At 36.3% G+C, this 25,885-nt stretch overlaps 1 protein-coding gene and 1 long non-coding RNA gene across 5 annotated transcripts in view; one reads left to right on the forward strand and one right to left on the reverse strand.

Annotated features, from left to right (window-relative positions):
- zdhhc13 (zDHHC palmitoyltransferase 13) overlaps positions 1-25,885 on the forward strand; it is a 191,333-nt gene that overhangs the window by 147,074 nt on the left and 18,374 nt on the right. For 3 of the 4 annotated variants that reach the window (XM_073859806.1, XM_073859805.1, XM_073859807.1), the window contains 7 exons: positions 6,705-6,838; positions 12,646-12,751; positions 14,219-14,338; positions 14,603-14,659; positions 14,798-14,897; positions 14,985-15,068; positions 21,131-21,288. In XM_073859806.1, the coding sequence (XP_073715907.1) occupies positions 6,705-6,838; positions 12,646-12,751; positions 14,219-14,338; positions 14,603-14,659; positions 14,798-14,897; positions 14,985-15,068; positions 21,131-21,288 (759 nt within the window). The remainder of the gene's footprint in view (positions 1-6,704; positions 6,839-12,645; positions 12,752-14,218; positions 14,339-14,602; positions 14,660-14,797; positions 14,898-14,984; positions 15,069-21,130; positions 21,289-25,885) is intronic. The other variant, XM_073859808.1, reaches the window with a different exon arrangement.
- LOC129419434 (uncharacterized) lies at positions 8,469-11,348 on the reverse strand. The gene is made up of 3 exons (XR_012360349.1): positions 9,620-11,348; positions 9,209-9,274; positions 8,469-8,846 (listed from the first exon to the last, which is right to left on the reverse strand). It is a non-coding gene; the product is annotated as an uncharacterized lncRNA (long non-coding RNA).

The raw sequence follows: 25,885 nt of genomic DNA on the forward strand, positions 1-25,885 counted from the left end.
CTTTAAAAATTTTGTTGTATTGTAGCTACACCACCCCCTCTCCCCTTTAATCGAGGTTCGTGTTTATAATAATAGTCTTGTGGGGTGGATTCGTTTAAACTTTTTATAATTATATATTCATGTATAAAAGATGTCTAGTTTTTATGCAAAACTCATGTAAGTTTATTGGATAAAAGTAAGTTTCATATGAATGTGATGTTTTTTCAAGCATGTGCATTACATAAAAGTACTGCCAGAGCACTAAGAATCCCTGTCATGTTACTTCAATATCATACAGTATGCTCAGCATGAAGTCAAGCACAAAACTGCATGTTGTGTTTACTTGTGTTATCTTTGATTAATAAAAAAATATTTTCATGATCTGAAACATTAAAGTGTGACAAACATGAAAAAAAAATTAGGAAGGGGGCCAACCCTTTTTTCACACAACTATAATATAAAGGATAGGCTGAATCCTTTAGCGATGTGCTTTTAAAAAAATATTTTTTTTCTATACTTGTGCAACTTATTTTTGTGGAACAGCTGTTTTGATTATTTTTCTTCAAATTAGAAGCAAAAATAATTAGGACACATTCATCTTATTTTTATAATTATATATTCATGTATAAAAGACAGTCATTTTTAACCAATGAAAACCACTTTCAATTATGAAATCAAGGAGACAACTATTGAATATTATTTACTTACTATTTATTTGTGAACCCTCTGGTGTCCTTAGGTAATTTGGCTTCCCTGAGCAGTTTTGCCCTGTACTGCCATTTGTGTTTTTTCAGTTGCTTAAAACACTAATGGCAAAAGTCTTATAACACTGTGTTGAGCACAAACTGGGCTACACTATTATGTGAGCAACATTTATGTACGTGTTTGTATTTTTGAGAAAAAAAGTTTATGCATGTTTTTTGAAAAAGCAACAATTTTAAAGCACCGATATAAGTCCACAAAACCCATACTAAACATGTTTTCATAAGATTTTTCAAAACTAGATATCTTCAAAATGATGTAACATTTATTCTGCCTACTCATTCACATAAAACAATACATTGATTTAGACTTTCTGATATGCAAGGAGGCATGAAAGCTCCTGAATAATCTGTGATTGTCACATGAGGAAACAAAGACTTGCATAAAGAGCAGCATAATGATCCTTTCAAGCAGGAATGTGAGAGGAAACTCAAAGAAAAAAAATCTACTATATTTGTGGTTAATTATATTTTATTTAATTACATAATTAAATTATAGCTAAAATATAATCAGAACAAATAAGGGTCAAGGCACATTTTGCGGGTCATATCTGTATACCTATATAAACAACCTATAGAACCGCACGCACACACATACATTATTTGTGTGTGTGTGTGTGTGTGTTAGAGGTGGGACGGTTCGTGAACGGCCCCTTAAACTCCTGAAACGCTTCCCAGCACCTCTTTGTATATGTACTTTAGCAGCATTTACACCAAAGATCTACGATGAATCTCCCGTCAAAACTGGGAGCAAACTGACAAACGCACATTAACTCACAAAGACTCTGTTGAGCAAGAGGTTTGATATAAAAGTCTATGAATTGGGAGGCAGGTTGTGTAAGTGTAAGTGTAAATATAGCAGTCTAACCAATCCGATAAAACGTATAATTTCGTCGAATTGGAATCTATTGAAAAGTGACCCTATTCTTAGAGAAGATTTTCGTGTGCCCCCCAAAATTAGCTTTAGGAGGGCCCCCACTCTTCGAGACAAACTAGTATCTAGTCATCTCAGCGTGAGCAAAAAGACTAGTTGGCTCCACAGACAGATATTGGGTATGTAGGCTACAAATGTGGATTTTGCAACCACTGTTCAAACATCAAAGAGTGTAAACAGTTTATTGATTTTAAATCTAACAAGACATATAACATACAATCATTCATTAATTGCAATACCACTTTTGTAGTTTACCGTTTATCTTGTACATGTGGTTGCTTTTATATAGGCCGAACAAAGAGGCATCTCAAAGACAGAATTTCAGAACATAAGAATGCTATTAAAAAGGCAAATTTTGACTACCCAATGGCCAAACACTTTTACAGTGCACATAATAGCAACCCAGATGGCTTAATGGTTGAAGGTCTAGAGACAATTAAAAAGAACATTAGGGGTGGTGATAGATTAAGATTACTTCTACAAAGAGAAACTTTTTATATATACAATTTGCAGGCCATGACATACCCAGGACTAAATGATGAAATTGACTTTAGTCCCTTTCTGTAATTGTTCTTTTGTTGTTCGTTTTTTTTTTTTCTTTTTTTAGAGTTCTATTTATTAGTGTCCTAACTCTAGTGAAATTGCCAATTTAGTGGTCTTTTCTTGTATTGTTTACATATGGGAATTCATTACCTTTGTGATGTCATTCAGGTGTTTGTGATTAGCTAACCTTTTAAGGCTATGTTTACACGTGGGCGGCTATTTTCATAAACGGACATTTCAACCTCTCCGGTTTCAAAAATAGTATCGTGCACACATGTCAGCAGGGCCGGTTCTAGATATTTGGAGGCCCTAGGCAAATTTTATGTTGGAGGCACTCACACCTCTCTAATTTTCAGAATTTTTTCTATCCTGTAAGAAATCATTAAACACTACAGTGATTAAACATGTTTTCCCCATTACTTTTCTGTTTTATCAAGTTAACAAATTGGTTACATTTATGGTAAAATTTTATTAGAAATTATGCAAAACCACATGTGTTAAACATTTTAAGGCAGGTCAAATTAGTTTGGTTGTTGTGGATGCAGTAATTTATTTAAAACACCACCTTTTTGGGATTACAGTTTGGCTTTCTCCAAAGAGGAAAATTAAAAAGACAACACTACATTGCAAAAACCCTAACTGTAAAAACCTACAGATGAGCACCTCCTAGAAATCTGTTATTGTTTTGTTTTTGTTTTTTTAGCTGGGTATGAAGAAGAATTCCCCTCTTACTGAACCAATCTACATTATAAAGTTATCCATCAGACTGGATATATTCATATGTATTTCCCTTTATACCTTATATTATAAATATCAAATATACAAATCAGCTGCCATTGGAAGTTAAACAGATAAACTACTAAGCAGAATAATAAAAAAATCTATAAATATGCATCATGTTTTCATGATTTGAAAACTAAAATAAAGCTAAAATAAAGTTCGGTCAGCTGCAGAGATTTGAATGCTGTTCATCTAGGCTTCTTTGACTTCGCGAGGCGCCGCAAGAACCGACAGGTAGATTGTCGGACTAGTGCACATGGATTTAGCAGTTATGGAGGCCCCCCTCCAAGCTTAAGGCCCTAGGCATTTGCCTACTCTGCCTATAGGTAGCGCCTACCCTGCATGTCAGTTTTCAGAAAAGTGTTTATTTACACGTACCCGTGCATATAGGCCGTCAAGAGAAGCTAGCCCACGTAAGCCAATCACCTGCAGCACTGGTGGTGACACGAACTGATTCTTCATGTTGGAGGGAGGAGTTGTTACAGTAGGTGATCGATGACGTCAAAGTACCACGAGAGCGAGTTGAGGAATCACACGTAGAGGTTTAATTTCGAATCGCTCTCGCAGTACTTTGACATCATCCGTCTGTCGGTTCTTGCAGCGCCGCATGAAGTCAAACACGCGCAAAACCGCCGACCTCCGAGCACTCGCCTCCGCTCCCCGACACAACGGAGCAGCTGCATTTGCAAATACAAACACACGAAACGATTTTGCATGAACATAAATGTGATCGTGGAAGCGTTCAGAGTAGCAGTCACATGTAAACATAGGTCACACTTTTGACGTAGGTGCGAGCTGTGGCGCATACTCTGTGACGTTGCCTGCTTAAACATCCGTTTGTCTCAGTTTACATGCAACCGTGCAACCGAAGATTTTCAAGATCTCCACTCTGGCCTGAGATCTGTTTCAGAGGCGAGTTCTCCATTTGCGTGTAAACGAGGGGCACAAACGAAGGTAAATCTCTCAGTTTTTAAAAATAACCATGTACGTGTAAACGGGGCCTAAGTGAAGATTGTTTATTTGATCAGTATACCCTGAAGAAGGCTATCTGTGCCGCTACGCGTGGGTTGCTGCCCAGTTAAATGTTTTTAATGTAATAGCCATGTCTAAATAAAGGCTTTTTATTTTTTTATATATGAAGAGTGCCTTGGATTCCCCATTTTTTACGTTTTGCATACCCCATACCAAAGAGCACCTCACTAATTTTTTCCCAAGCTAATTTCTTCAGCTATTTCTGAGCACTTTGGATTTTTTCTGATTTCATATTTAATTATATTTATAGTACACATTAAATGTTAATATAATTATACATGATTTTCGAGGATACATCACTCGTATTACCTACCAAACACAATGAAACACATAGCAGCATTGTGAAGCAGTGTGACTTTCTTATAAGGCATTTAGCTTCTCGCTGTTGCCTCCTAGTGTTACTCGTAATAGATTAAAAAAGATATGATAAGTATATATTAAAGTAGATGGCCACCAGTAATAAAATATTAAACCATTAAATCTATATTATTCACACATACTCAACTCATTAAAATATTTTTTTTTACTAGTTATTATTACCGATAATCATTACCTACAGCAGAGTTCATAATATATCACTGTTGACTATATTCATGAAATGTCCGAAAATGTAGGGAGAAACAGTCATTTCATCGTTTACCTGCAGGTGTCATTGAAATGAATGTGTTTCAGTGCTGCGTTTGGAACTATGGGTCACTACATGACACGCTGTTACTTCCGCATTCCATTCTTACAACGGACGTCTATGTGAGTGTCGTAACTGTCTTATTATACGACTCTGAACTTAAAGTGACAGCAGATTATTAGTTTGTCACTAAATTGAATAATGTTTTGTTGATTTGGCTGTAGAAAGTTTGTCTGAACATTGCTTGTGAACCATATTGAAACCGTCACAACGAACCGAACCGTGAGAAATGTGAACTGTTCCACCCCTGTGTGTGTGTGTGTGTGTGTGTGTGTGTGTGTGTGTGTGTGTGTACATATCAGTGATATTTACCCATCAATTATGTATGTACACTGTAAAAAACAACATATAGAATCTACTTGATACAGTTGTTGTAACAATTTGTACTCACTTTGATTCTATCCTATATATTTAAGTAAAGACTACCTAAATTTAACAACTATGACAAACTTAAAAAATTGGTAAGGTCTACCTAATATTTCTCATAACTATTTACATATAAAAATGGAGGAACATTAACTCTATTAGAAGCAAGATTTCTGAATACTGTTTTCTTACATTATCATAAGAAGATGGAATGAGACACTGAAATGAGAGAAGAAGCTGATCTGATTACCTCAGTAGACTGGCTACAAACAAACATTTCAACAAAAACTAATTAAGTGCCAAAAAACGCTCTTACATTCAATTTTAAGTTAACTTTATCAACTTTATCTACAAGTCACATTACATCATATACAAGTCACATTACACACATAAATCCTGAAATACTTTTTAAAACCGACATTAAATTAAACACACCATGAAAAAGCAAACGTAAATTATAAATCCACAAATGATGATAATAATAAAATGGCTTTATAAATGTATCCCTTCTAACACACAACTAAATATATCAACAGATAAATGCAAGAAAACTGTAACTTAAGTTTTAGTAATTATCTAGCATAGCCCATTAACAGCTTTACTGGTGTTTGTCTGCTTGACGCCTTCCCTTCTGTACTTCAACCATTGCTCAGCTCTCTCTTCATTTGTACTTCTGTAACTTTCTGACAGGTCTGGGTCCCTCTCAGCTGTTTTTGATGTTATTAAATGTGTTTGTTTACAAAAGAAAATCTATTAATTTAAGCATAAAATGTTTAATGTACTTGAAATGTTTCACATGTTGCTAATATGTTGTCAATTTATCTTATGGGTCCAGACTGCATCCAAATGAGACAGCACCTGCATTTGTTCTCGTGCATGTGCGACCTGCAAATTTGTATTTATTACTAGTTTTTGTTAAAAAAAATGTGAAAAACGAGTAGATCGCGAGCCAAAAAAAAAAAAACTAAAACAAATTTACTGGTATTCCTATCTTTGTGGGGACAATTGGTCCCCACAACGTGATAATTACCAGGCACACACACACAGAGAGAGAGAGAGACCCCCACACACACAGAGAGACCCACACACACAAAGAGACCCACACACAGACTTTAGAGTGCAGATGCAGGGCTCAATTGTGAAAATAAGGCAATTTTTAGCACTGCACAGGTGGCACAGAAGCTTATGACTGTATCAGACTGTTTAACTGAGCTCAGAGGGACATTAATGGAACCTAAACTATAAAGTGGGACCATAATTAGTTTACACAAAAACAGCTCACTCATAACACCTTAGCAACAAATGCCCAGCCAACCACCCACATGATATTTCCTTTTGTAGGAAACTTATGAATGACCACAGGGCAGCATCTCACAGAATCTTCAAAAAAAGCTACAATATTATTTTATTTACAAAAAGGCAAGGCGCATGCAGTGCCTTGATTGTTATGTTTTTATTTGAAAACTGTGTTGTAAAGATCTTCCAGATAAACTCTTATAAAAGCAATTCTACTTTTTAAAGCCACATTACTTTGGTGAAAGCCTCATTTCAGACTTCTATTAAGTTAAAAAGACTTGTGTGTGATTTGTGTATTTTGTTGTGATTTTGTGTTTTTATGTTTCAGGTTTATCTACACTGTATATTTAGTGTTTTTGTGGTTGGAGCCTTTGGTGCCATATTAGACATGAGAACAGAGTCTTGGTTATTGAAGGGGGTGCTGCTTGCCTGCATTATGGCTATGATCAATCTCACTTCAAGGTGCAGTTTGACACTTCGCAAACAATATACATATTCTGTCAATATGTGCATGTATGTGTGATTATTTTACAAGAAGTTTGATGTGATTTAATACAGTAAATATTAAAGCATCAAATACTAACACACTCAAAAAAATATTTAGGCCTAATTCATAAGATTTATGTATTTTGATTACATGTAGTTTTTCCATCCATTTGAATTACATACTTTTAATCTAAAAAAAACAAATAAACTTTATATGATAGATATTTTTTAGATATATGTAAATGAAACCAGTAAAATGTATGTAATAGTTTTACTTAATCCAATGTGTTTTAAATGCATAAAAAAATGGATTATGTATTCTTTATTAATAACCCCAATTCACTTAAAATGCATTACATTTAGGTATCTTACTAATATACCATTTATACATTTGTATATATTCCTCCCCATTCACTCTCCTAAATCACAATATGCTATAACAAAATAACACAAAAAAAAAAGAATAGCCAGACCACTTGGTTTTACATTTTATCAATTTATTTATTACTTCAAGGCATTACTCATAAGGCAGCAAAAAAGAGCAGCTAGCAACTAGCATGATACTATGGCTTATACACCTCGTATTGTGTGCAAAAATAAATAAATAAGTGTGTTTCAGACATTTCAGCCACAATCAACCCTTATTCCACAAATAAGAGCAGACATTTTAACAGGCTGCAGAAAATAAATCAGGGACAACAACATTACTTTAACATTTTCAGAAATCTGTGACATGATGTAATAATAATTTAGAATGAAAAAAATGGCACATGGCTTAGTGTTTTGAGTGGCTGTGTGCCATTAACAATTTTCATGCATCTTTAGTTACATGTTAGACATCAACTTTTCAAATTGTTAAAGGAATATTCCAATTTAATAAAACAAAAATCCTGATAATTTTCTCACACCATATGTTTATGTTTTACTTTGTTCAGTCAAGAAGAAATAAAGTTTGAGTTAAACATTCCAGGACTTCTCTCAATCCAAGACTCCATTCGACCTCAAGTTTACAGTTTCAATGCAGATCTAAAAGGGCTCTAAATTATCCCAAATAAGGCACAAGGGTCCCATCTAGCCAAACGACTGTCATTTTCAAAAATAAAAATAAAAGAGGACTTTCAAATCACAACGTTTTGCATTAGCTGTGTGACACGCTAGCATGAGATAATTAAAACTACCGCTCCAGTTTTTACAAGTGAGGAGAAAGAGGAGCGTTCAGATGGTGTTGTATGTGGAATGATACTAATAAATGTGTTTGGGTCCGTTTATTATTTAAAATGGTCCACAAATGTGCATTTCACATTTGTGATGTGTAACCATTCGAGGTTATTACTTAGTACGCAATGTCGCACTGGTGTGTCACATGGATAATGCAAGACAAGAACTTGTGTTTTAAAAGTTTTCTTGCCGAAAGTGATATTCTTTTGGATGGGTAGGACCCTTGTGCCTCGGTTGGGATCATGTAGAGCCCTTTAAAGCTGCTTGGAAACTGCAATTTTAAACTGCATTGAAACTGAACTGTTGTTGTCCAATAAGGTCCATTAAATTAAGAAAAAACCTGGAATGCCTTTCCCAAAAAAAAAAAAAAAAAACGTAATTTCTTCTCGACTGAACAAAAAAGACAACATCTTGGATGACAGACAGTAAACCATCAGGATTTTTGTTCAATGAAAGTGTCATATTCCTTTAAATGTTAAAAAAATCACTTATAAATGTACAAAAATTTACCCACTTTGAGGAGGATGTATCAGCGTGTCTGTCAGGTATTCACTGAAGCATCTTTCAGTGATTGCTTGGTTGTATCCAGTCCAGTTCCATTAGGATTTTTTGAAACGCGTCAAAGGTGAACTTGAGGTTCTTCAGGTAGTTCAGTTTAAGTGCATAAATGAGTCCAAAAAACAATTTCACACCCATGTGTGACAGCAAGTCGGTTTTGCAGAACTTCCACTGTCTGTGCAATCCCCAACTCACCAATTTCACAATTCTGGAGAACAACAACAACAACAAAAAATCAGTCCCAAAAGCAGTCACAGTGAAATTTTCAAAAATGTGCAGGCAAATTGTTTTACAAACTCTGATATTTAAAATATATAGACTGATTCAAACGGGTAAAATAATAGAACATTAGTCACAAAACCATCAAAAGACCTGAAAACAGATAATCACCTTGTTTAAACATCCAGAAGATATTTAAATACATGCACGTACACACACATGCACGTACACACACATGCACGTACACACACATGCACGTACACACACATGCACGTACACATACATGCACGTACACACACGACATGTATAAATAGATAAATATAAAAATAGATTAGGTTGACATACACTTACCACATATTCTTTAATTTGTCTCTCCATGCCTTCTTTGAGGTAGATACAGATGTCTTCATTCTTAAACTACAACAACAAGACAAAGAAAACCCACATGATTTAATGATTTTCTTTAACAATTTTTTTATGTAGATAATAGTTTTTATAGTGACAGATAAAGATTTTGTGAGATGAAGAGTATGTATTTTTCTGTTTCAGAAATATTGTGTCCCAGCATGTGTGTACACTACCGGTGAAATGTCTCTTATGCTTATCATACCTGCATTATTTGAGAAAAAAAAACACCTGTTTCCAATAATGACAATAAATCATCATATTAAAATGATTTCCAAATTATCATGTGACACTGAAATGATAAAAATACAGCTTTGCATAACAGAAATCAATATCTTTGTAGCATAACTTACATACCCTGTCTAGCAGGTTGTCCCACCATATTGACGATGAAATGATGCTGTATCTGTAAAAAAAAAAAAACGTTTTAATTAGACACACACAATGCACTCAACAACATAGTATAATTGTAACATTCTTTTGTTAATAAAGTCACAGAGATTATATGATTATTTTATTCTGATTAACCTACAGTAGCCTATGACTTTATTTATTTCTTAGGTTTCAAACATTAGACCACAAAAAATAACCAATAAAAGCAAACGACACTGACATGGTATTTATTTACACTCCAACAGACCGTCTGTTGATGTCTGACTGTGTAGTGAGGTGTATTTTACTCTGAAACATGCAACGCGTCACACATGTAATTAAACAACAGACAATTATATTTTAGATAATCACATCAAACTTGTTAACTTTACTCACCCACAATTTGGCGGTCTTAGACTAATGAGATGACGATCCAGACGATTCAATGCAAAATGGCGAAGTCCATGTGCTATAGCGGCTGTTTTTGATTTTGGCGCCACCTCCTGACTGGAGTGTGAATAGGCGTAATTTCCGCTTCTACTAAAGTCAGTTTCCTGAAATATGTATGTAAACCAATCTCATAGAATTTATCCGGTTTGTTTCACGGCTAGCTTTATTTAATCCATATTCATACATTTTAACTGATTAAATCTAATATTTTTTAAATTGAACAGATTTATATATATTTCAATAAATCAGATTACATACATTTTAAAAAACGAGTATTTAAATAAAATCTAAATGATCCAAATACTTAAAAGTAAATATTGCCAGGAATCGTTTTTTTGAGTGCATGCTGCTTATACATATTCATTATGAAATATGCCAGTGTTTTGAGTGTCAAACAAATGGCCCGCAGGCCAAACACGGCCCACAAAGGTGTCCTATCCTGCCTGCATAATGAATTATTATAACATATGAAATACATATTTTTAACACTCTTTCAGGTGGGATGCCGCAGTTGCGTGTGTCTAGTTTAAATAGAAGACATGCGGAAAGCAGCAAAACGCGGACAGTTACACAGGCAGAGCGTAGACAGACATTACACGTTCTTTGGGAACTTAAACATTCTGCTGTTTCCGTGGGCATGGCTTTTCTCAGCAGACCAAAAAAAGTCTGGTTGTACCTTGTACTATATGAAACGACCAGGAATCAGTTTCTGCCTTAAGCCGCAATGAACACAATGAACAGTAGTGGGTTCTAGTTTAGAAACGGTTTCTTTAAATGTTGTGGCTAGACTCACACACAAATGTCTAGAAATGAGAGTAGCAACTGTCCTCAAACTGGTGATGTTGATCCGGTTGATGAAAAAAGTAAGGAAGGACTTTTCAAAAACATAATGCATATGTTTTAGAACTTCAAACTGTACAAGGTACTTTAATACTTAAAAAATCTAGCACTTTCTTTGCTAAATGACTGTTTTCATTACAAATATATTCCAAAGACAATTTCATGATTTATAAATGATTTTGGCATTATTTGACAGTACAGAGAGTATAAGGTACAAGCATTATTAAGTAAAAAAAAATGAGTTAAATTAAGGCTTTTCAACCTAAGACCGGTGGGTTTATACAGATGTAAAATAAATATATCTGTTTGTTTTATGGTACAGTATAAGTATGCTAATGTTTCTGAGGATTGTTTGGCATTGAAACTAAAAAAATACATATTCTCTAAATTAAAAATACATGCATGCATTTAGGTATTTCAGTTTTAAAGGCACACACGCAACGCTGTCGCAGAGGATAAGAAGACAACTCTTAAGGTTTTTGTTTCAAGAAGTTAGATCGGGGGTTTTCGGGCCTGTCCTGGAGGTCCACTAGTGCTGCACATTTAGCATGTTTCCCTTTTGTGACACACCTCATTCAGTTACCTTACACACCCACCAGTTCAGGTCTTGCAGTCTCTACTAATCAGCTAAAGATTTAAACCAGGTGTGTCTAATGAGGGAGACGTGCAGGTTGTGCAGTGCTGGTGGTCCTTCGGGACAGGTTTGAAAACCCCTGAGTTAGATTAAATATACAATCACCTTCAAAAGAGAGAGAGAGAGAGAGAGAGAGAGAGAGAGAGAGGAAAAAATATAACACACAAAGTCCGCCTGTGCCTTCCAGCATGTCATATGAATATAATGGGCTTTATTTTTCAAACGCCAAAAGATCGCATAGCTCATGTTTACAAGCCAGTTGTAACTGTGGTCGCTTGGTTTAAGTTTATATAAAAAATATTGCCTTAAAGAGGAATCCAAACCGGGTGTGTTCGGACACCAGACAGGACTTATATATGCAAGCAATATAACATTACTTACTAGTCTAAAAGCATGACGGCCAAGTCAGCATCGGTCAGGAACCCCTTCCTGCTCCTTTAGTTCACGCCAGGCCCAATATTGATCCTCGTCCTTCCTTTTATTTTGTCACGCTCACATTTCTCTTTCTGGTCTCCTCCGACAAAACCTTGGTTCCTTTTTCTTAGTTGCTGCTTCGGCCATTACAAAAACATCATGAAAATAAATAGTTGCGCTCTCACATCCGAATTTGAGGAAGTGGAGGAAGTGACGTATGCCGTAAAGCAGATTTTTTTAGTTATTGTTATGTGCTGGGGTTACTAACCGAAACCCCATGTTAAAGTACGAGTAAAAGCGATACAGACCCTGTCAGGCTACGGTGGACATGTCATTCAACCTATTTTAAGTCGATGTACCATCACAAGGGTCTTGAAAATATATCATGAAGGTTGAAAAACTACAAAGTGTCACTTTAAAAATAATATAATTAAATATTATGAAATCAAATATAAATAGAAGTGGTGTTAATGGGTTTATTTAGTTACTTCAGCAGGGACCAGAATATTGTAGAGACTCCTTAAATGTCTACAGGCACAGCAAAGGACTAGGACCAAAAATGGAATTAGAGATGTTATTTCTACTATCATAGGTGTCATAATGCTCTTTTGTGTGTGTGTGTGTGTGTGTGCGTGTGCGTGTGCGTGTGTGTGTGTGTGGTTTGTTTATTTAGGCAGTTGGGGAGTATGGCAGTACAATCTTTGATTCCCTCGACAGGTCTCATGGCTTCTGTATTTTGGATGGTGGTCACCTGGGGCTTATGGTTTCTGCCTGATATCCTTTTATAACACACACATACTTATTACATCCCTTCACACGTATGGTTTTACATTTTCATGCAATTGACGACCCGGACATCAGTAAATCAGAAATTTCACTTATAATGGGAGATGGAAACGCATTTGCAGAATAAATTCTGACGTTGCAAACATTAAAGGATTAGTCCATTTTCTTAAAGATATATATAGATGGTTTGCTCACCACCATGTCATCCGGGATGTTGATGTCTTTCTTTGTTCGGTCGAGAAGAGGTTGTGTTTTTGAGGGGAAACATTCCAGGATTTTTCTCGTTTTGATGGACTTTGATGGACCCCAACACGTGGCAATTAAAAATTGCAGTGTCAAAGTTTCAAAGAACTCAAAATGATCCCAAACAAGGCATAATGGTCTTATCTAGCGAAACGATTGTCATTTTTGACAAGAAAAATAAAAAATATGCACTACAACTTCTTGTCTAGCTCCGGTCCTGTGGCTCGCCAGCGCGACCTCACGTGGTACGTCATCACGCCAAAAGGTCACGGATGACGTATACGAAACTATGCCCCAGTGTTTACAAGTGTGGAGAAAGAGGACGTTGTTGTATGTCAAATGATACTAATTAATGTCTTTATGTCAGTTTATTGTTTTAAAATCGTCCGCAAATGTGCGTTTCATATATGTAACACGTGACCTTTCCACTGCATTGCGTTGTTGCGTGGGGTTGCGCTCGCGCGTCGCGGGACCGGGGATGGACGAGAAGTTGTGGTTTAAAGGTGCATATTTTTTATTTTTCTTGTCAAAAATGACAAGACCCTTATGCCTCGTTTGGGATCGTTTGGAGTCCTTTGAAACGCCGTTGAAGCTGCGATTTTGGACCGTTGCGTGTTGTGGTCCGTTGGGGTCCGTTTAGGTGAGAAGAATCCTGGAATGTTTTCCTCAAAAAACATAATTTCTTTTTGACTGAACAAAGAAAGACATTAACATTTTGGATGGCATGGTGGTGAGTAGATTGTCTGGATTTTTTTTAGGAAAATTTACTAATCCTTTAAACCCATGTGACTGATCGTCTAACTGTATCCGCTGATGTTGTCTTTTCCATATGGGGCTCGACGTCGTTGTAATGAACTTGCATCAAAAATTCTGCATTTAGTTAGCTGTACTGCTAGTAAATTTATAACTTGCCCAGTCATACTATAGGCAGTCCTTTTTCCGCTTTCTAACCGTGCCTTGTTTTATTTACTGTTGGTTAGGTTACCAATATCATCATTTGCTCAAACTTGATGGAAACGCACCTAATTTGCATTTTTTTTCCTTTTTTGTTAACAGTAACGATGTTAATGGCATGTATTTTAAAGCAGATTTTGTATTTTTGTTTATATGGGTATCCATATCTTCAATAATAAAAACATTATTCAGATTTATTCACCACCCAAAGAAATTATATGGTTCACGTAATGCCCTTAACGTTGAAGTATTATTTACATGACCACAGTGCAACAGTTCAGATGCTATTCACTCTAAACTTCACAAGCTTGCTGTATTACTATGTTCGCTCCTGCAGGACAGACCCAGGGATTGTCAAAGCAACCGAGGAAGAGAAAAAAAAGGTATTTGCCTGTGATTGACATTTATAATGCTAATTCTGATGAATGTGTAGGCCACAATGTGTTAGCATTCTTCTGTATGTGTCTGCATGTTCAGTATGGGTAAAATTGTTTTTTTAACTTATGTTTTATCAATACTTTCCAATGAGAAAATATGATTAACCATTCAAAATTATTCCAAATTATAGTATTTATAAATCAGAATATTACAATGCAATGGTTGCCATTATTTGACTTTATCATCATACATGTTGTTTACCTTTTTAGAATATTGTGGTTTTGGCAGAGGCAGGCTGTCTGGATCCAAGGATATTTTGTACTTCATGTATGGTAAGTTGTTATCCTAATGCAATTTAAACACTTATATGTGTGATACTGTGTTTTGATCAAACTGCATATTCAAAAAGTATTTGTCAATAAATCTGCCATTAACACATGAAAAAATTATTTGAAAAACCTTGTTGTATGATGACGAAGCCAATGAGAGCCAGTCATTGCTTTTCTTGTAACACCTGTGTTGCTAAACAGGACCACCACTCAATTTGGATCAATGGCTGCATAGGTAACATGCAAAAACTGTCAATTTTGCTCAATTATTATATACAATAATTCCTTACTGCAAACCGCAATGTTTCTTGGTTTGTTTCAGGGGCCAGAAATCACACGTTCTTTGTGCTTTTCCTAGCAGCTCTGAACTTTCTCTGCATTTGGATGTTCTACGGCAGTATCATGTGTAGGTTACCAAAACACATATTAGTATATTATAGATCTTTACAATTGCTACACATTTCTTGAAACTATTGCCCACTTTTTCAAAACCTTAAAGCTCATATAACAAATTTCTGAATTTCTGATGTTAATCTGGAGTACCTATAGAGTAGTATTACATCCTTTATATCTCTGAAAAGTCTTTAGTTTAATCAGATTTATAGAAGAAAGATTAGCTTTACCGATTCCTTCTGATAACGTACGAAAAAATAAAGAAGGAGAAGTTAATACCGTGGGAGGAGTGAGTATGAGTCATGCAACACTATACAACACTGTTTAACTTATGATTCACTACATGTTTGTGTCATTTATATAATATGCACGCGCCTATTTTCAACATAACACAAGGTCTGTCATTCCGCATGCAACTCATGACCCGGTTGGGACTTTTCAGTGAAATCCAGCACATCAAACACACAAGCAAAACTCCGCTGCTACCCCGGATAAACAATCTATATCCATTGTTTCCATATGACTGGTTTTCTCCTTACATCCAAAAACTCACTTCTTCATTCATGCCATTGTTGAGTTTTGAAATTAAACATAGCTGTCGCGTGATGTTTGTAAGTTCAAGCGTCTCCCGCTAATTGCGGGTCGGTGGGGTTTTCCGGGGGAAGTGCCCATAAAAAGAAGTGATAAGTATAGAATCCCCTGAAACATCAGCTGGACCCGTAATCAAAATTTTTTATTCGAAACTTATACGAACCCTGGCGAAGTGCATTCGGCACAGAAATACTTTGTAACATGCCCAACTGCTTTTTTGACCCTTTGCCTACGTTTAGCATGAGGAAACAACTCTTAAACAGTGTTAATAAGTCAGAATGCATGCAATACTATTGAACCACCTCTTTAAACATAAAAACAAATCTTCAAATTACATTCACAGAACCTCAGACTGAGCTGGCGAAATCAATGAATCACCTGAAAATAATTTAATCTGTGCTCAACATCAAACAATGCTTTCAGATGATACATACAGCTGGTCAATATATAAAACACTACCGAGCATTCATTAGACACTACATCAACAAATGAAAAACACAGCATCCAGGCCATTCGGCTACAGAAAAATACATGTTTGTTGTGTATTACAACACACATAACAACAAAATTCTATAGTAATCAAAGTAAGGTCAGTGATTATAGTGTATATTTAAGTAATGCAATGATATTAATTTCTCAATGTCTTTATATGCAGCATTTGTATCCTGTAAAAATTAAATGGTTCAACTGCAAAATCCTATGTAATATGTAAATGAAAAGCATATTACAGTACTCAAAAATGTACAACTGCAAAACCAAAGTCAATGAGAAATGAATTCCGTCTCAGCATCTCGTCTTTATGCTGGTTTGCTGGCCGTCTTTATGCTGGCCTTCATCCACATCACAGGCAACTTTATCCATTGCCAGTAAACAGAGAATAAACCGTCTTGACAACACACCACACCTATCAAGGCTGGTTCCTTTTCCTCTGGGGTCCTGCTAATCATCCGCTACCTTTCTTCATTCTCTTCATCCTCAGGCTCTTACTCATGACTCATACTCATCCTAATCTACCACCTCATACTTTTCCTCACACTTCTCTTTCCTTTAGTTGTTGGTATAAACATACGACCACCTCTACACTCTGAGCTGGTTTATGTTGTGTACTATTGGTAAAAATACTTTTTTAATAACTGCACACTATAAGTCATTAAGCATTAGTAAATAATTAATTCATCTTCTTAATCATTGTTCCTACATTACTTGATATTTGTAAGCAGTTTATAAATTCTTTGCTCTTGATTTATAAACACACACAAATAATTTGTTAATATTTGTTGCTTTATTATTACCTCTGTTCCTATTGTTATTCATGACAAATTTTCTTTTTTCTGTTTAGAATATAACTGAGCCTTTAAATCTCATTTGTAAAAGCTTTAAATAGTCCTCACAAAATAGAATTCACAAATATAGTTAAATGACAACTACTAAATGTTTTAGAACATCTGAATTAATCATTAATTACAATAGGAATACAGCTAATAAGGCATTTATTAAAACACTGAGTACCTACTCATTAGATCATTTGCGTTTTAAAACTGCAGTTTAAAATGAAACAATCCTCAGTCTATACTTTTAAAAAAAATCATCATTTTCATTCACACTATACACGACCATAAACGCATGAAACATAACCATTCACTCATGCGCATAAAATTATAAAATAACTTACCTGGATCATTTGCCAACAACGACGACAGACAATGTTTTTGATCCTATAAAAATGTGTTAATGAAAGTCTTATATTGTTCTAGCTCCCCTTTACAACATATTAATATGATTAAGGTTAATGTTGTTAACCAAACAGAAAAGTCTTTATGAATTAAAAAGGAAGCTTTCAAGTAAGCAGTACTAAAACAGCAAATGCAAACTTCAATCAAACATAAGAGGTGATGTATAGCTTTAGCCTAAATGCTTATTGCTTTAATGTAGTGAGTTCCCTGTTCAGCCATTTCACACCGTTATATTTATAATAATTAATTGTTCAGAGTTCATATTGGTTATCTTATAGTCCATTTGAACATTTTCTTACGAACTGACTGTATTCATCAGTAAAACACCAAATAACAACTTTTACCTGTCGATGTTCTTGTGTGTGGTGTGTTCCCTCACACACATCCTCCACTCATGACAAAAAGCGTGGCCGGCTAAAGTATTAAAAAATAATATGAAATTGATTTTTAAAAGTTGTAAGCACGTCGCAATCAAGTGTGCTGCTACATCATGTTCTGAATACACATGTAAATTTAATTTCTGGGCACTGCAAGGCTGGTTTTGAAAAGCAAGTGATATACTCAATATATATCATCATTTTATGACATTTAATAAAATACATTATTTTATTATAAGTTCTGTGCAATTAAACCCAGTGCTTGAAGTGGGGAACAAAGTTTTGGTACTTACTTATGCACAATTGACATAGATATTAGAGAATAAAATTGTTAGGGTTTATCTGTAACTAATAAGATTAACACAAAAAACCTACAAACACACTATATTTATTAACAACAGCAGTAAACACTGCTCAGTCAAGATCCCTTTAAGGTTTGTAAACATTGAATGACTATCGGGTGCGCGCCCAGCAAGGGGTCAAACTGTTCATCCTGTACAAACTGTACCATCCAGGCTTTATAATTTAATCTAACAGGTCTGAAAAATGATGACTTACCTCAAATGAAGTGAGCACTACAAACACAAGCCTCTTTGATATTAGCATTGTCCCAGTCTGCACGTTAATTGCTTGCAGCCGCAGATGTTGTATTTTTTTGTTTTTGAGATTCTGCATGATTCGCAGAAACTTAACGGCAGACCTGGTGCGATTTTCACAGCCCACGACGCAAGTAGGCATTTTTGACGATACCGAATAATACGCAACTCAATCTGCTGTAATGACTTTTCTGACCCCGACATGCGCAGTAGGAACCGCCTGTGACGAGAACCGTGATTTTATAAGCTTTTTCATGGTTTATGTGATTTAAGACTATATTTAAAGTATTGACACCTGTCGAGAGTGCATTATTTTTGTGCAAAAGTACAAAAGCAGATGATGATGATTATGCACGAGTGCAAAACTCTCTCCCCTCGACAGTTTCATTTGCCTTTTGCACAAAACTGGAGTTGTAGTTTTGTAATGTTGCACCACGCATTGTTTATTATTTTAGATGGCTTTTAAGAAAACTACAACTTAAGTGTTGAAGGATGGTAATGTCAAGCCCTGTGGACAGTGTTTTCTTTATCTGGGTGTTCTGACCGACACATCCTTTTGGTCCACTTGTAAAGATCACCGAGTATTCAAATTATTTAAAAAAAGCTTCTGATAATCAGCTTTTATACGCAGCTTTCATACGTGTGATTTTCGAGAAGATAAATAAAACAGATAATTCACTTAGTGCCCCCTCTGTGTGACGTAGTGTTGATGTCATTACTATGAATCAGGCTTGTGCACAATTCAGAATTTCAGAATTGGCCTCCATTCAATTCATGAATTGGAATTTGAATTGAATTGACTCGGCCCTACAGGAAGTTGAATTTGAATTGGAATTGGAATGACAGGAAGTGGATTAAAATTCATGGCAATTCAAAGAAGTTCCACAAACAAAACAGAAAGAATCTCACATACATTCAGTGTTAGGAAAGTTACTTTGGAAAATTGTTTGGAAACCATTTTAAATACTTGGTTAAAGTAAAACATTCTGGAAAATGAAGTCATGTTCCATCGTGTTCCACAAAATTACAATTACAAAAAAATCAAAAAAGTTTTGAACATTAATTGCTGGGGGAAAACATTTTCTGTTAATGTAATCTGTACAAGTAGTTCAAACTAATATAATTTATAGATTATGTAATGCAGTCATATCTGACATATATTGAACGCTTCATTTTTAACACTTTACTTATTTTATCATATGGTGTGAATTTCTTTGAATTTCTATTGAATTGCAATTCTGCTTCCTTTAATTCAAATTCGAATTGTGATTCTAGATCCTGTTTTTGACATCAATTCAAATTCAATTCAAATTCAAGAATTGAATTGGAATTTAGGAGTCATTCTCAATTCAATTCTGAATTGTGCACAAGCCTGCTATGAATCACCCATTCACTAATGTTTTGACTCGGAGAGGTAGCCTGGGTGCCAGCCGATCTTAGCCCCGCCCACCACGATTTGAAATACGGCTATCGGAGAGGCACAGTAACGGCGGAATGCAAGAAAAAGTGCAGGTATGCTAAAGATAAAAATAGTGCTTGAAGTGGAAAAATACTTACTGCAGTACTGGCACTTCTCTGATTAAGCCTTTGAAAAATAATCTACTTACCAACAGCACTAAACAAAACATTAAATTATATAATGTAAAAAAGAATTGGGAAGGAATGCGCACTGTACACACACACACACACACACACACACACACACACACACACACACACACACACACACACACATACACACACACATAAACAATACTTTATAAATGAAACAATATTTATAAATATTTATAAACAATATATACATTTATTATTTACTAATGCTTAACTAATGATTTATAGTGTGCAGTTATTATAGTGTGTTACCAAATAAGTGTAAATAATTTTGAGTTGTTTATTCTATGATAACTTTGTTGTAGTTGTGTTTAACTTATTTATCAGTTTGCAAAGTGTATCATTTTGCATATTCCAGTGTAAAATGTGTTTTATTCAGAAGTTTTATTCAAAGAGTTTTGCATAAAAAATGCATGAGTTCCTTTTTGAGGGGACTTGAGCTGCGTTGCCATAGGCACCTCTGCGTGACTGATCTGAAGCACATGTATCAAATAAATTAATTATTAAATAATGAGCAGGGTGACTCATGCACTGGCTCGGCTTGGTCTGGATTGGCCGGCTGAGCAGCCGTTCGCTCGCCCACAGAGCTGGCTGGACAGACGATACCTGAAGCAGATGGTGCAGCCTCCTATTTAGTGCCTTCCCTTTTTCACTGACCTCCATGACGAGCTGTCTAGATCGTTGAGGCATCCCTATTCAGCCCATATGTTTCTGCCCATTCCAACATTTAGCTGGCTGATGACGATGGAATCAATTAAAAAGGCCTCAGTCAGGGGAGGAAGGCTTCAGCAAAAGGTGATCCTAGCCTAAGGGGTTGGTATGCTGAGGGCTGCCCCTGTCGATGTGAAACAGTGTACCTCAGCTCATGGTGCCCGCAGTGTCTCAATGACCATCCTTCAGATCAGTCACAAAGCGGATTTCCCCAAAGCGTTGTTATGGTGACCGCAGCATCTCGTTCCCTTCTCAGGGAACCAGGATTACATAACCTAACCCGAGATGTTTTGCAAATAGTGTCTAGCTACCTAAACTTGTTTAGGGTTTTGCCAAAAGAGTAAAATTATGTAAAATGGGTTTAGGCCACTGAATTTAGCTCAGAGAATGGTGTTTAGTGTTTTAGCAATTAAGAAAAACTGACTAGAGAATGCTGAATCTTTGTGTTTTGTGTAGACTGGTCCAAACACTGCCCTCTGCATTATGCAGAGGAGGGTGCATGGGGGACAATAACTGCGCTGATGAGTTGCTCTGCCTGGGTGCTCTACGTCTTCTTTATTGTTTTCTTCAATTCAGCCTGGGCCTCCATCCTACTGGTGTTGCAGCTCTACCAGGTAAATATTATCCTTCTCTACATCTCTAGCATTCGTAGGGCCTATTTGTGTTGTTACCATGATATCTTTAATGTGCATTCTAGGTTTACATTTAGGCATTTAGGAGATGCTTTTATCCAAAACGACTTACAAATATAAGAAAACAATCAGGCAATTTGTCATTGGGAGTCAATAATACAAGAAGTGCTTATACAAAGTTACAAGTTTTCAATTCCAAACAATACCTATTGAGAAAGAAAGAGAGTTGTTTTTTATCCAAAATTGCCTGAAAGTTTTGAATAGCTGCTTAGTTTTGGGAGCATTAGTAAAGTATGATGTCTTAACGGTGGTGACGCTAGCTGAAAAATAGGACAGAAGTGACTGGTAGTAACAAAGGTCGGCGGGGTTGTTAGTTTTGTGCCATTTTCTTTCAGCAGCCCTGAGCATAGTACGTTGCTCACGTAGGATGTCCAGCTAGTCTGGAGGACACTGGACAAAGAGTATCTGAACATGATGTTAATGCAGAGCATAAAGTGTCAGTTGCAGCATCTGCATCTAAAGACAGGAAGTGAGATGGAAGAGAGGATGCCAACTCAGCAGTGAGTGTACAGGGGGATAGAGAGCAAAGGTTAAGCCTGAAATGTACTAAAGAGTGTATGGTTGTGTAGGATGTAGGTAGGTGCATGTCAAAAGTTATGAAAGTGGTCAGATAGATGGAGAGGTACAACCTTAATATTGTCCGTAGTGCAGCTGCGGGTGAAGATGAGATGAAGCTGGTTTCCTGGCCTGTGAGTGGCAAGTAAGGTTGAATGAGGAGGTAGAGTCGCTGGTCTTTACACTTGTAGGTCTTCACATGAGGAGGGCTTCACCCAAGGGGCTGCCGCTACCACTGACGTGCCAGCACTGAGGCACTGCTTAAATGTATGTGTGTGTTAACAACAGCTGATTGAAAACAGCTGAATTCGGCTTTCCAATTAGCACAACAAAAGGCTAAATGACGTCAAGAACACCCGTATCGAAACTACGCTATAAGTGCAAAACCAATAATGTGCAACACAAACGAGCAGTAAAAACAAGCTGCTTGCATACAGCTGACAGAAGCTAACAGATTCAATTCAATTTTATTTATTTAGCGCTTTTCACAATTATTAATTGTTTCAAAGCAGCTTTACATTAATAGATGTAGAAAAAGCATAGAAAAGCGAGCGTAGTAATAATGTAACAAATACAGTAGAGTAGTAAGTTAAGCCAAAGGTGGCGGACTCTCCAGGGGATGAAAACTCTAGGAGAAAAATCCTCCTGGCTAGTCCAGGGGAAAAACTCCTAGGAGGGAAAAACCCTTCAGAGAGATGCATATATATTTTTATACATAAATACTATAAATACTATCGGGGTATGTGAACGGGTAAGCGAATTAAACTGGTTCCGCCGGTGGTCACTGGTCAGGCATCGGCTGGGCATCTCATTGAAGGACGGTCAGTAGATCAGTGGTGTGATGACCTTCACAGCTGCAGGAACTGGGTCTGTTTGTCTCGTTGTCCTCAGGGTCGAGGACGAGACAGGGAGAGGGAAACGGAATCCTGTTAGCGTAGGGGCCGTTCACATACAATGCAAGTGTCATACATTGTAGTGGTTTGGGTCAGCTCGGTTCCGGACAGGCTAGCTATTGCTGCATAAGTATATTACCCATATGAGGTATGTGAGTGCTTTGTTAAAGAAGAATGTCTTTAGTTTAGCTTTAAATTGTTCGAATGTGTCTGATTCTCGAACCTTATTTGGTGGATCATTCCGGAGCTTAGGGGCTAGGTAGGAGAAGGATCTGCCGCCTTTGGACACTTTTGATATTCTGGGGATAGTTGGGTGGCCAGAATTTTGCTATGGCGGTGTCCGTGATGGATTGTACTCTGATGGTAGTTCTTTAGTATACGGGGGTGCTGGGCCATTTGGGGCTTTGTGGGTGATTGGTAATAGTTTGGATTGTATGCGATATTTAACTGGTAGCCAATGTAAAGATGCCAGAATTGGACTTATGTGGTCATACTTTTTAGATTGAGTAAGCACTCTTGCGGCTGCGTTTTGAACCAGCTGTAATTTGTTTACCTGATTTGCGTGACATCCCCCGAGTAACAAGATACAAGAGTCTATTCTAGAGGTAATAAAAGCGTGGATAAGCTTTTCTGCATCTGATGCAGACAGCATACGGCGTATTTTTGAGATATTTCAAAGATGGAAGAATGCTGTGCGGCAGACGTTGGCGATATCGTTGGAGACTCGAAAGATAGATTGCTGTCGAACATCACTCCTAAGTTCTTAACCGTGGAAGATGGCACCACCGTGCAGCCATCTATGGGCAACTTGTAATCTGACATATTATGTTTGGAGCGATTTGGTTCAATAATTAGTATCTCTGTCTTATTGGAGTTTAACATAAGAAAGTTATGTGCCATTCAGTTCCTAATATCACTAATGCAGTCTGTTAGCTTAGAAAACTGGTGGGTTTCGCTAGGATGTGAAGAGATGTAAAGTAAAGCTGGGTATCATTCAAATCAATTAAATTTTATTTATTATAGCGCTTTTCACAAGTGTTAATTGTTGCAAAGCAGCTTTACATGAGAAGATGTAGAGGAGAACACAGAAAATCAATAGATAATATAAGAAGTAGAGATAGCGGTTAAACCGTACAAGCGAGCATATTAATAATGTAACGTATACTGTAAAGTGCTAAGTTAAGCCAAAGTTGGCTGATTCTCCCTGGGACGAAAAACCCCCCTAGGAAAAAACCCAATGGGAAAAACTCCTAGAAGGACAAAAACCCTTGGGAGGAATTAATATATATATATTAGGGCTGTCAAAATAAACGCGTTAATAACGCGTTAACGCAAATTCATTTTAACGGCACTAATTTTATTAACGCAACACGTAATTTCTGTTTGACCCACAGCTGGATGAATTGAGACGCAGCAAGTGACTGCCCCTGTCTAGATGAGTCGGAGCTTTTCATAAAAATAAGAACATTAAGCTCTCGTCTAGCGAATCCAATGCTCTTAATGGTCATTAAACATCTAACATGATCTTTATCTGCATGTTTTCTGTGAGGTGTACTGTCCCAAATCCATATAAAGCGAAGATGCGTCTTCTTTCACTTTTTAGTTTCGTTTTAAAAAGCATTCAGAAATTATAGAAAATAGACCGCAGGACTTTCTTGATGTTAAAATAATTATTAAGAGAGATAAAGTTCGGGATCTGATTGATGTTAAAAGAGTTATTAAGAGTGACAAGGCTCAAAAGCGATGTCTGACGCAGACATCTGAAGCGCATGCACACAAACGCGCGAGTGCGTGAGACTTCGTGCTATTTATACGCATCTTCAGGAGACTGGGCTCGATATATATAGACATCTAACACAAAATTACAGGTTTAAAAATATCTGTTTTGACAAGAATTCACGCAGGTATGACCTATAATCTGTTATATCTGAAGTGATTGTTTGGTTAACTGTTAAGGAAAAAGTATCTGTTGTGTCATTATATTAAACCCTTGCATTATCCTACAGTCTTAAAGTGGTCTGTCTCAATGTCAAAATTAAACAATAAAAGAAAAACATATATGTATTGATATTGTTTTTGCTCTGCATTAACAGGTATTTCTGTCATGCTTTGTCAGATTCCAACAATTGTTCCAATTGTTTTGAAGTTTTTTAATAGAGAATGTTAAAATATAAATGACACATTTTTGAACATTTGTTCATCCCAACTCAATTTGCCAGCACAGGTCACAAATGATGCAGCAGCAAACAGAAATGGATAAAGAACAAGGTCTTCTAAAGGCAAAAACATTTATAAAACTATGGCTCATGGTTCTGTTGAAAATGTAAACAGGCTGTTGTAGACATACATTTGCATATATCATATATATTATCCAAATCCATGCTGATTAGAGCATTAAAAACTTAAAAAGTGTTACATTTAGGTAAATTTAGAACAGATAAAAATGTGCGATTAATTTGCGATTAATCGCGAGTTAACTCATGAAATCATGCGATTAATTGCGATTAAATATTTTAATCTATTGACAGCCCTAATATATATATATATATATATATATATATATATATATATATATACGGTAGGGATAGGAGGCGGGTAAGCGAATTAAACTGGTTTAGCCGGTGGTCGTTGGTCGGGCATCAGCTGGTCATCACGTTGAAGGACAGCCAGTGGATCAGTGGTGCGATGATCTTCACAGCAACAGGAACTGGGTCTGTTTGTCTCATTGTCCTCGTGGTTGAGGACGAGACAGGGAGAGGAAAACAGAATTCTATTAGCGTAGGGGCCGTTCGCATGTAATGCAAGTGTCAAACATTATAGTGGTTCAAGTCAGCTCGGTTCCAGACAGGCTAACTATTGCGGCAATAGTATATTACCCATATGAGGTATGTGAGTGCTTTGTTCTAGACAAACTAACTACTGCGAGAAAAGTGCATTTACTGGACATTTTATGTGAATGCTTTGTTAAAGAAGAATGTCTTAAGTTTAGATTTAAATTGATCGACTGTGTCTAATACTCGAACATTATTTGGTAAATCATTCCAGAGCTTAGGGGCTAAGTAGGAAAAGGA

This window comes from Misgurnus anguillicaudatus, chromosome 21, assembly GCF_027580225.2.
Source record: "Misgurnus anguillicaudatus chromosome 21, ASM2758022v2, whole genome shotgun sequence".
In the NCBI taxonomy this organism is placed as follows: Eukaryota; Metazoa; Chordata; class Actinopteri; order Cypriniformes; family Cobitidae; genus Misgurnus; species Misgurnus anguillicaudatus.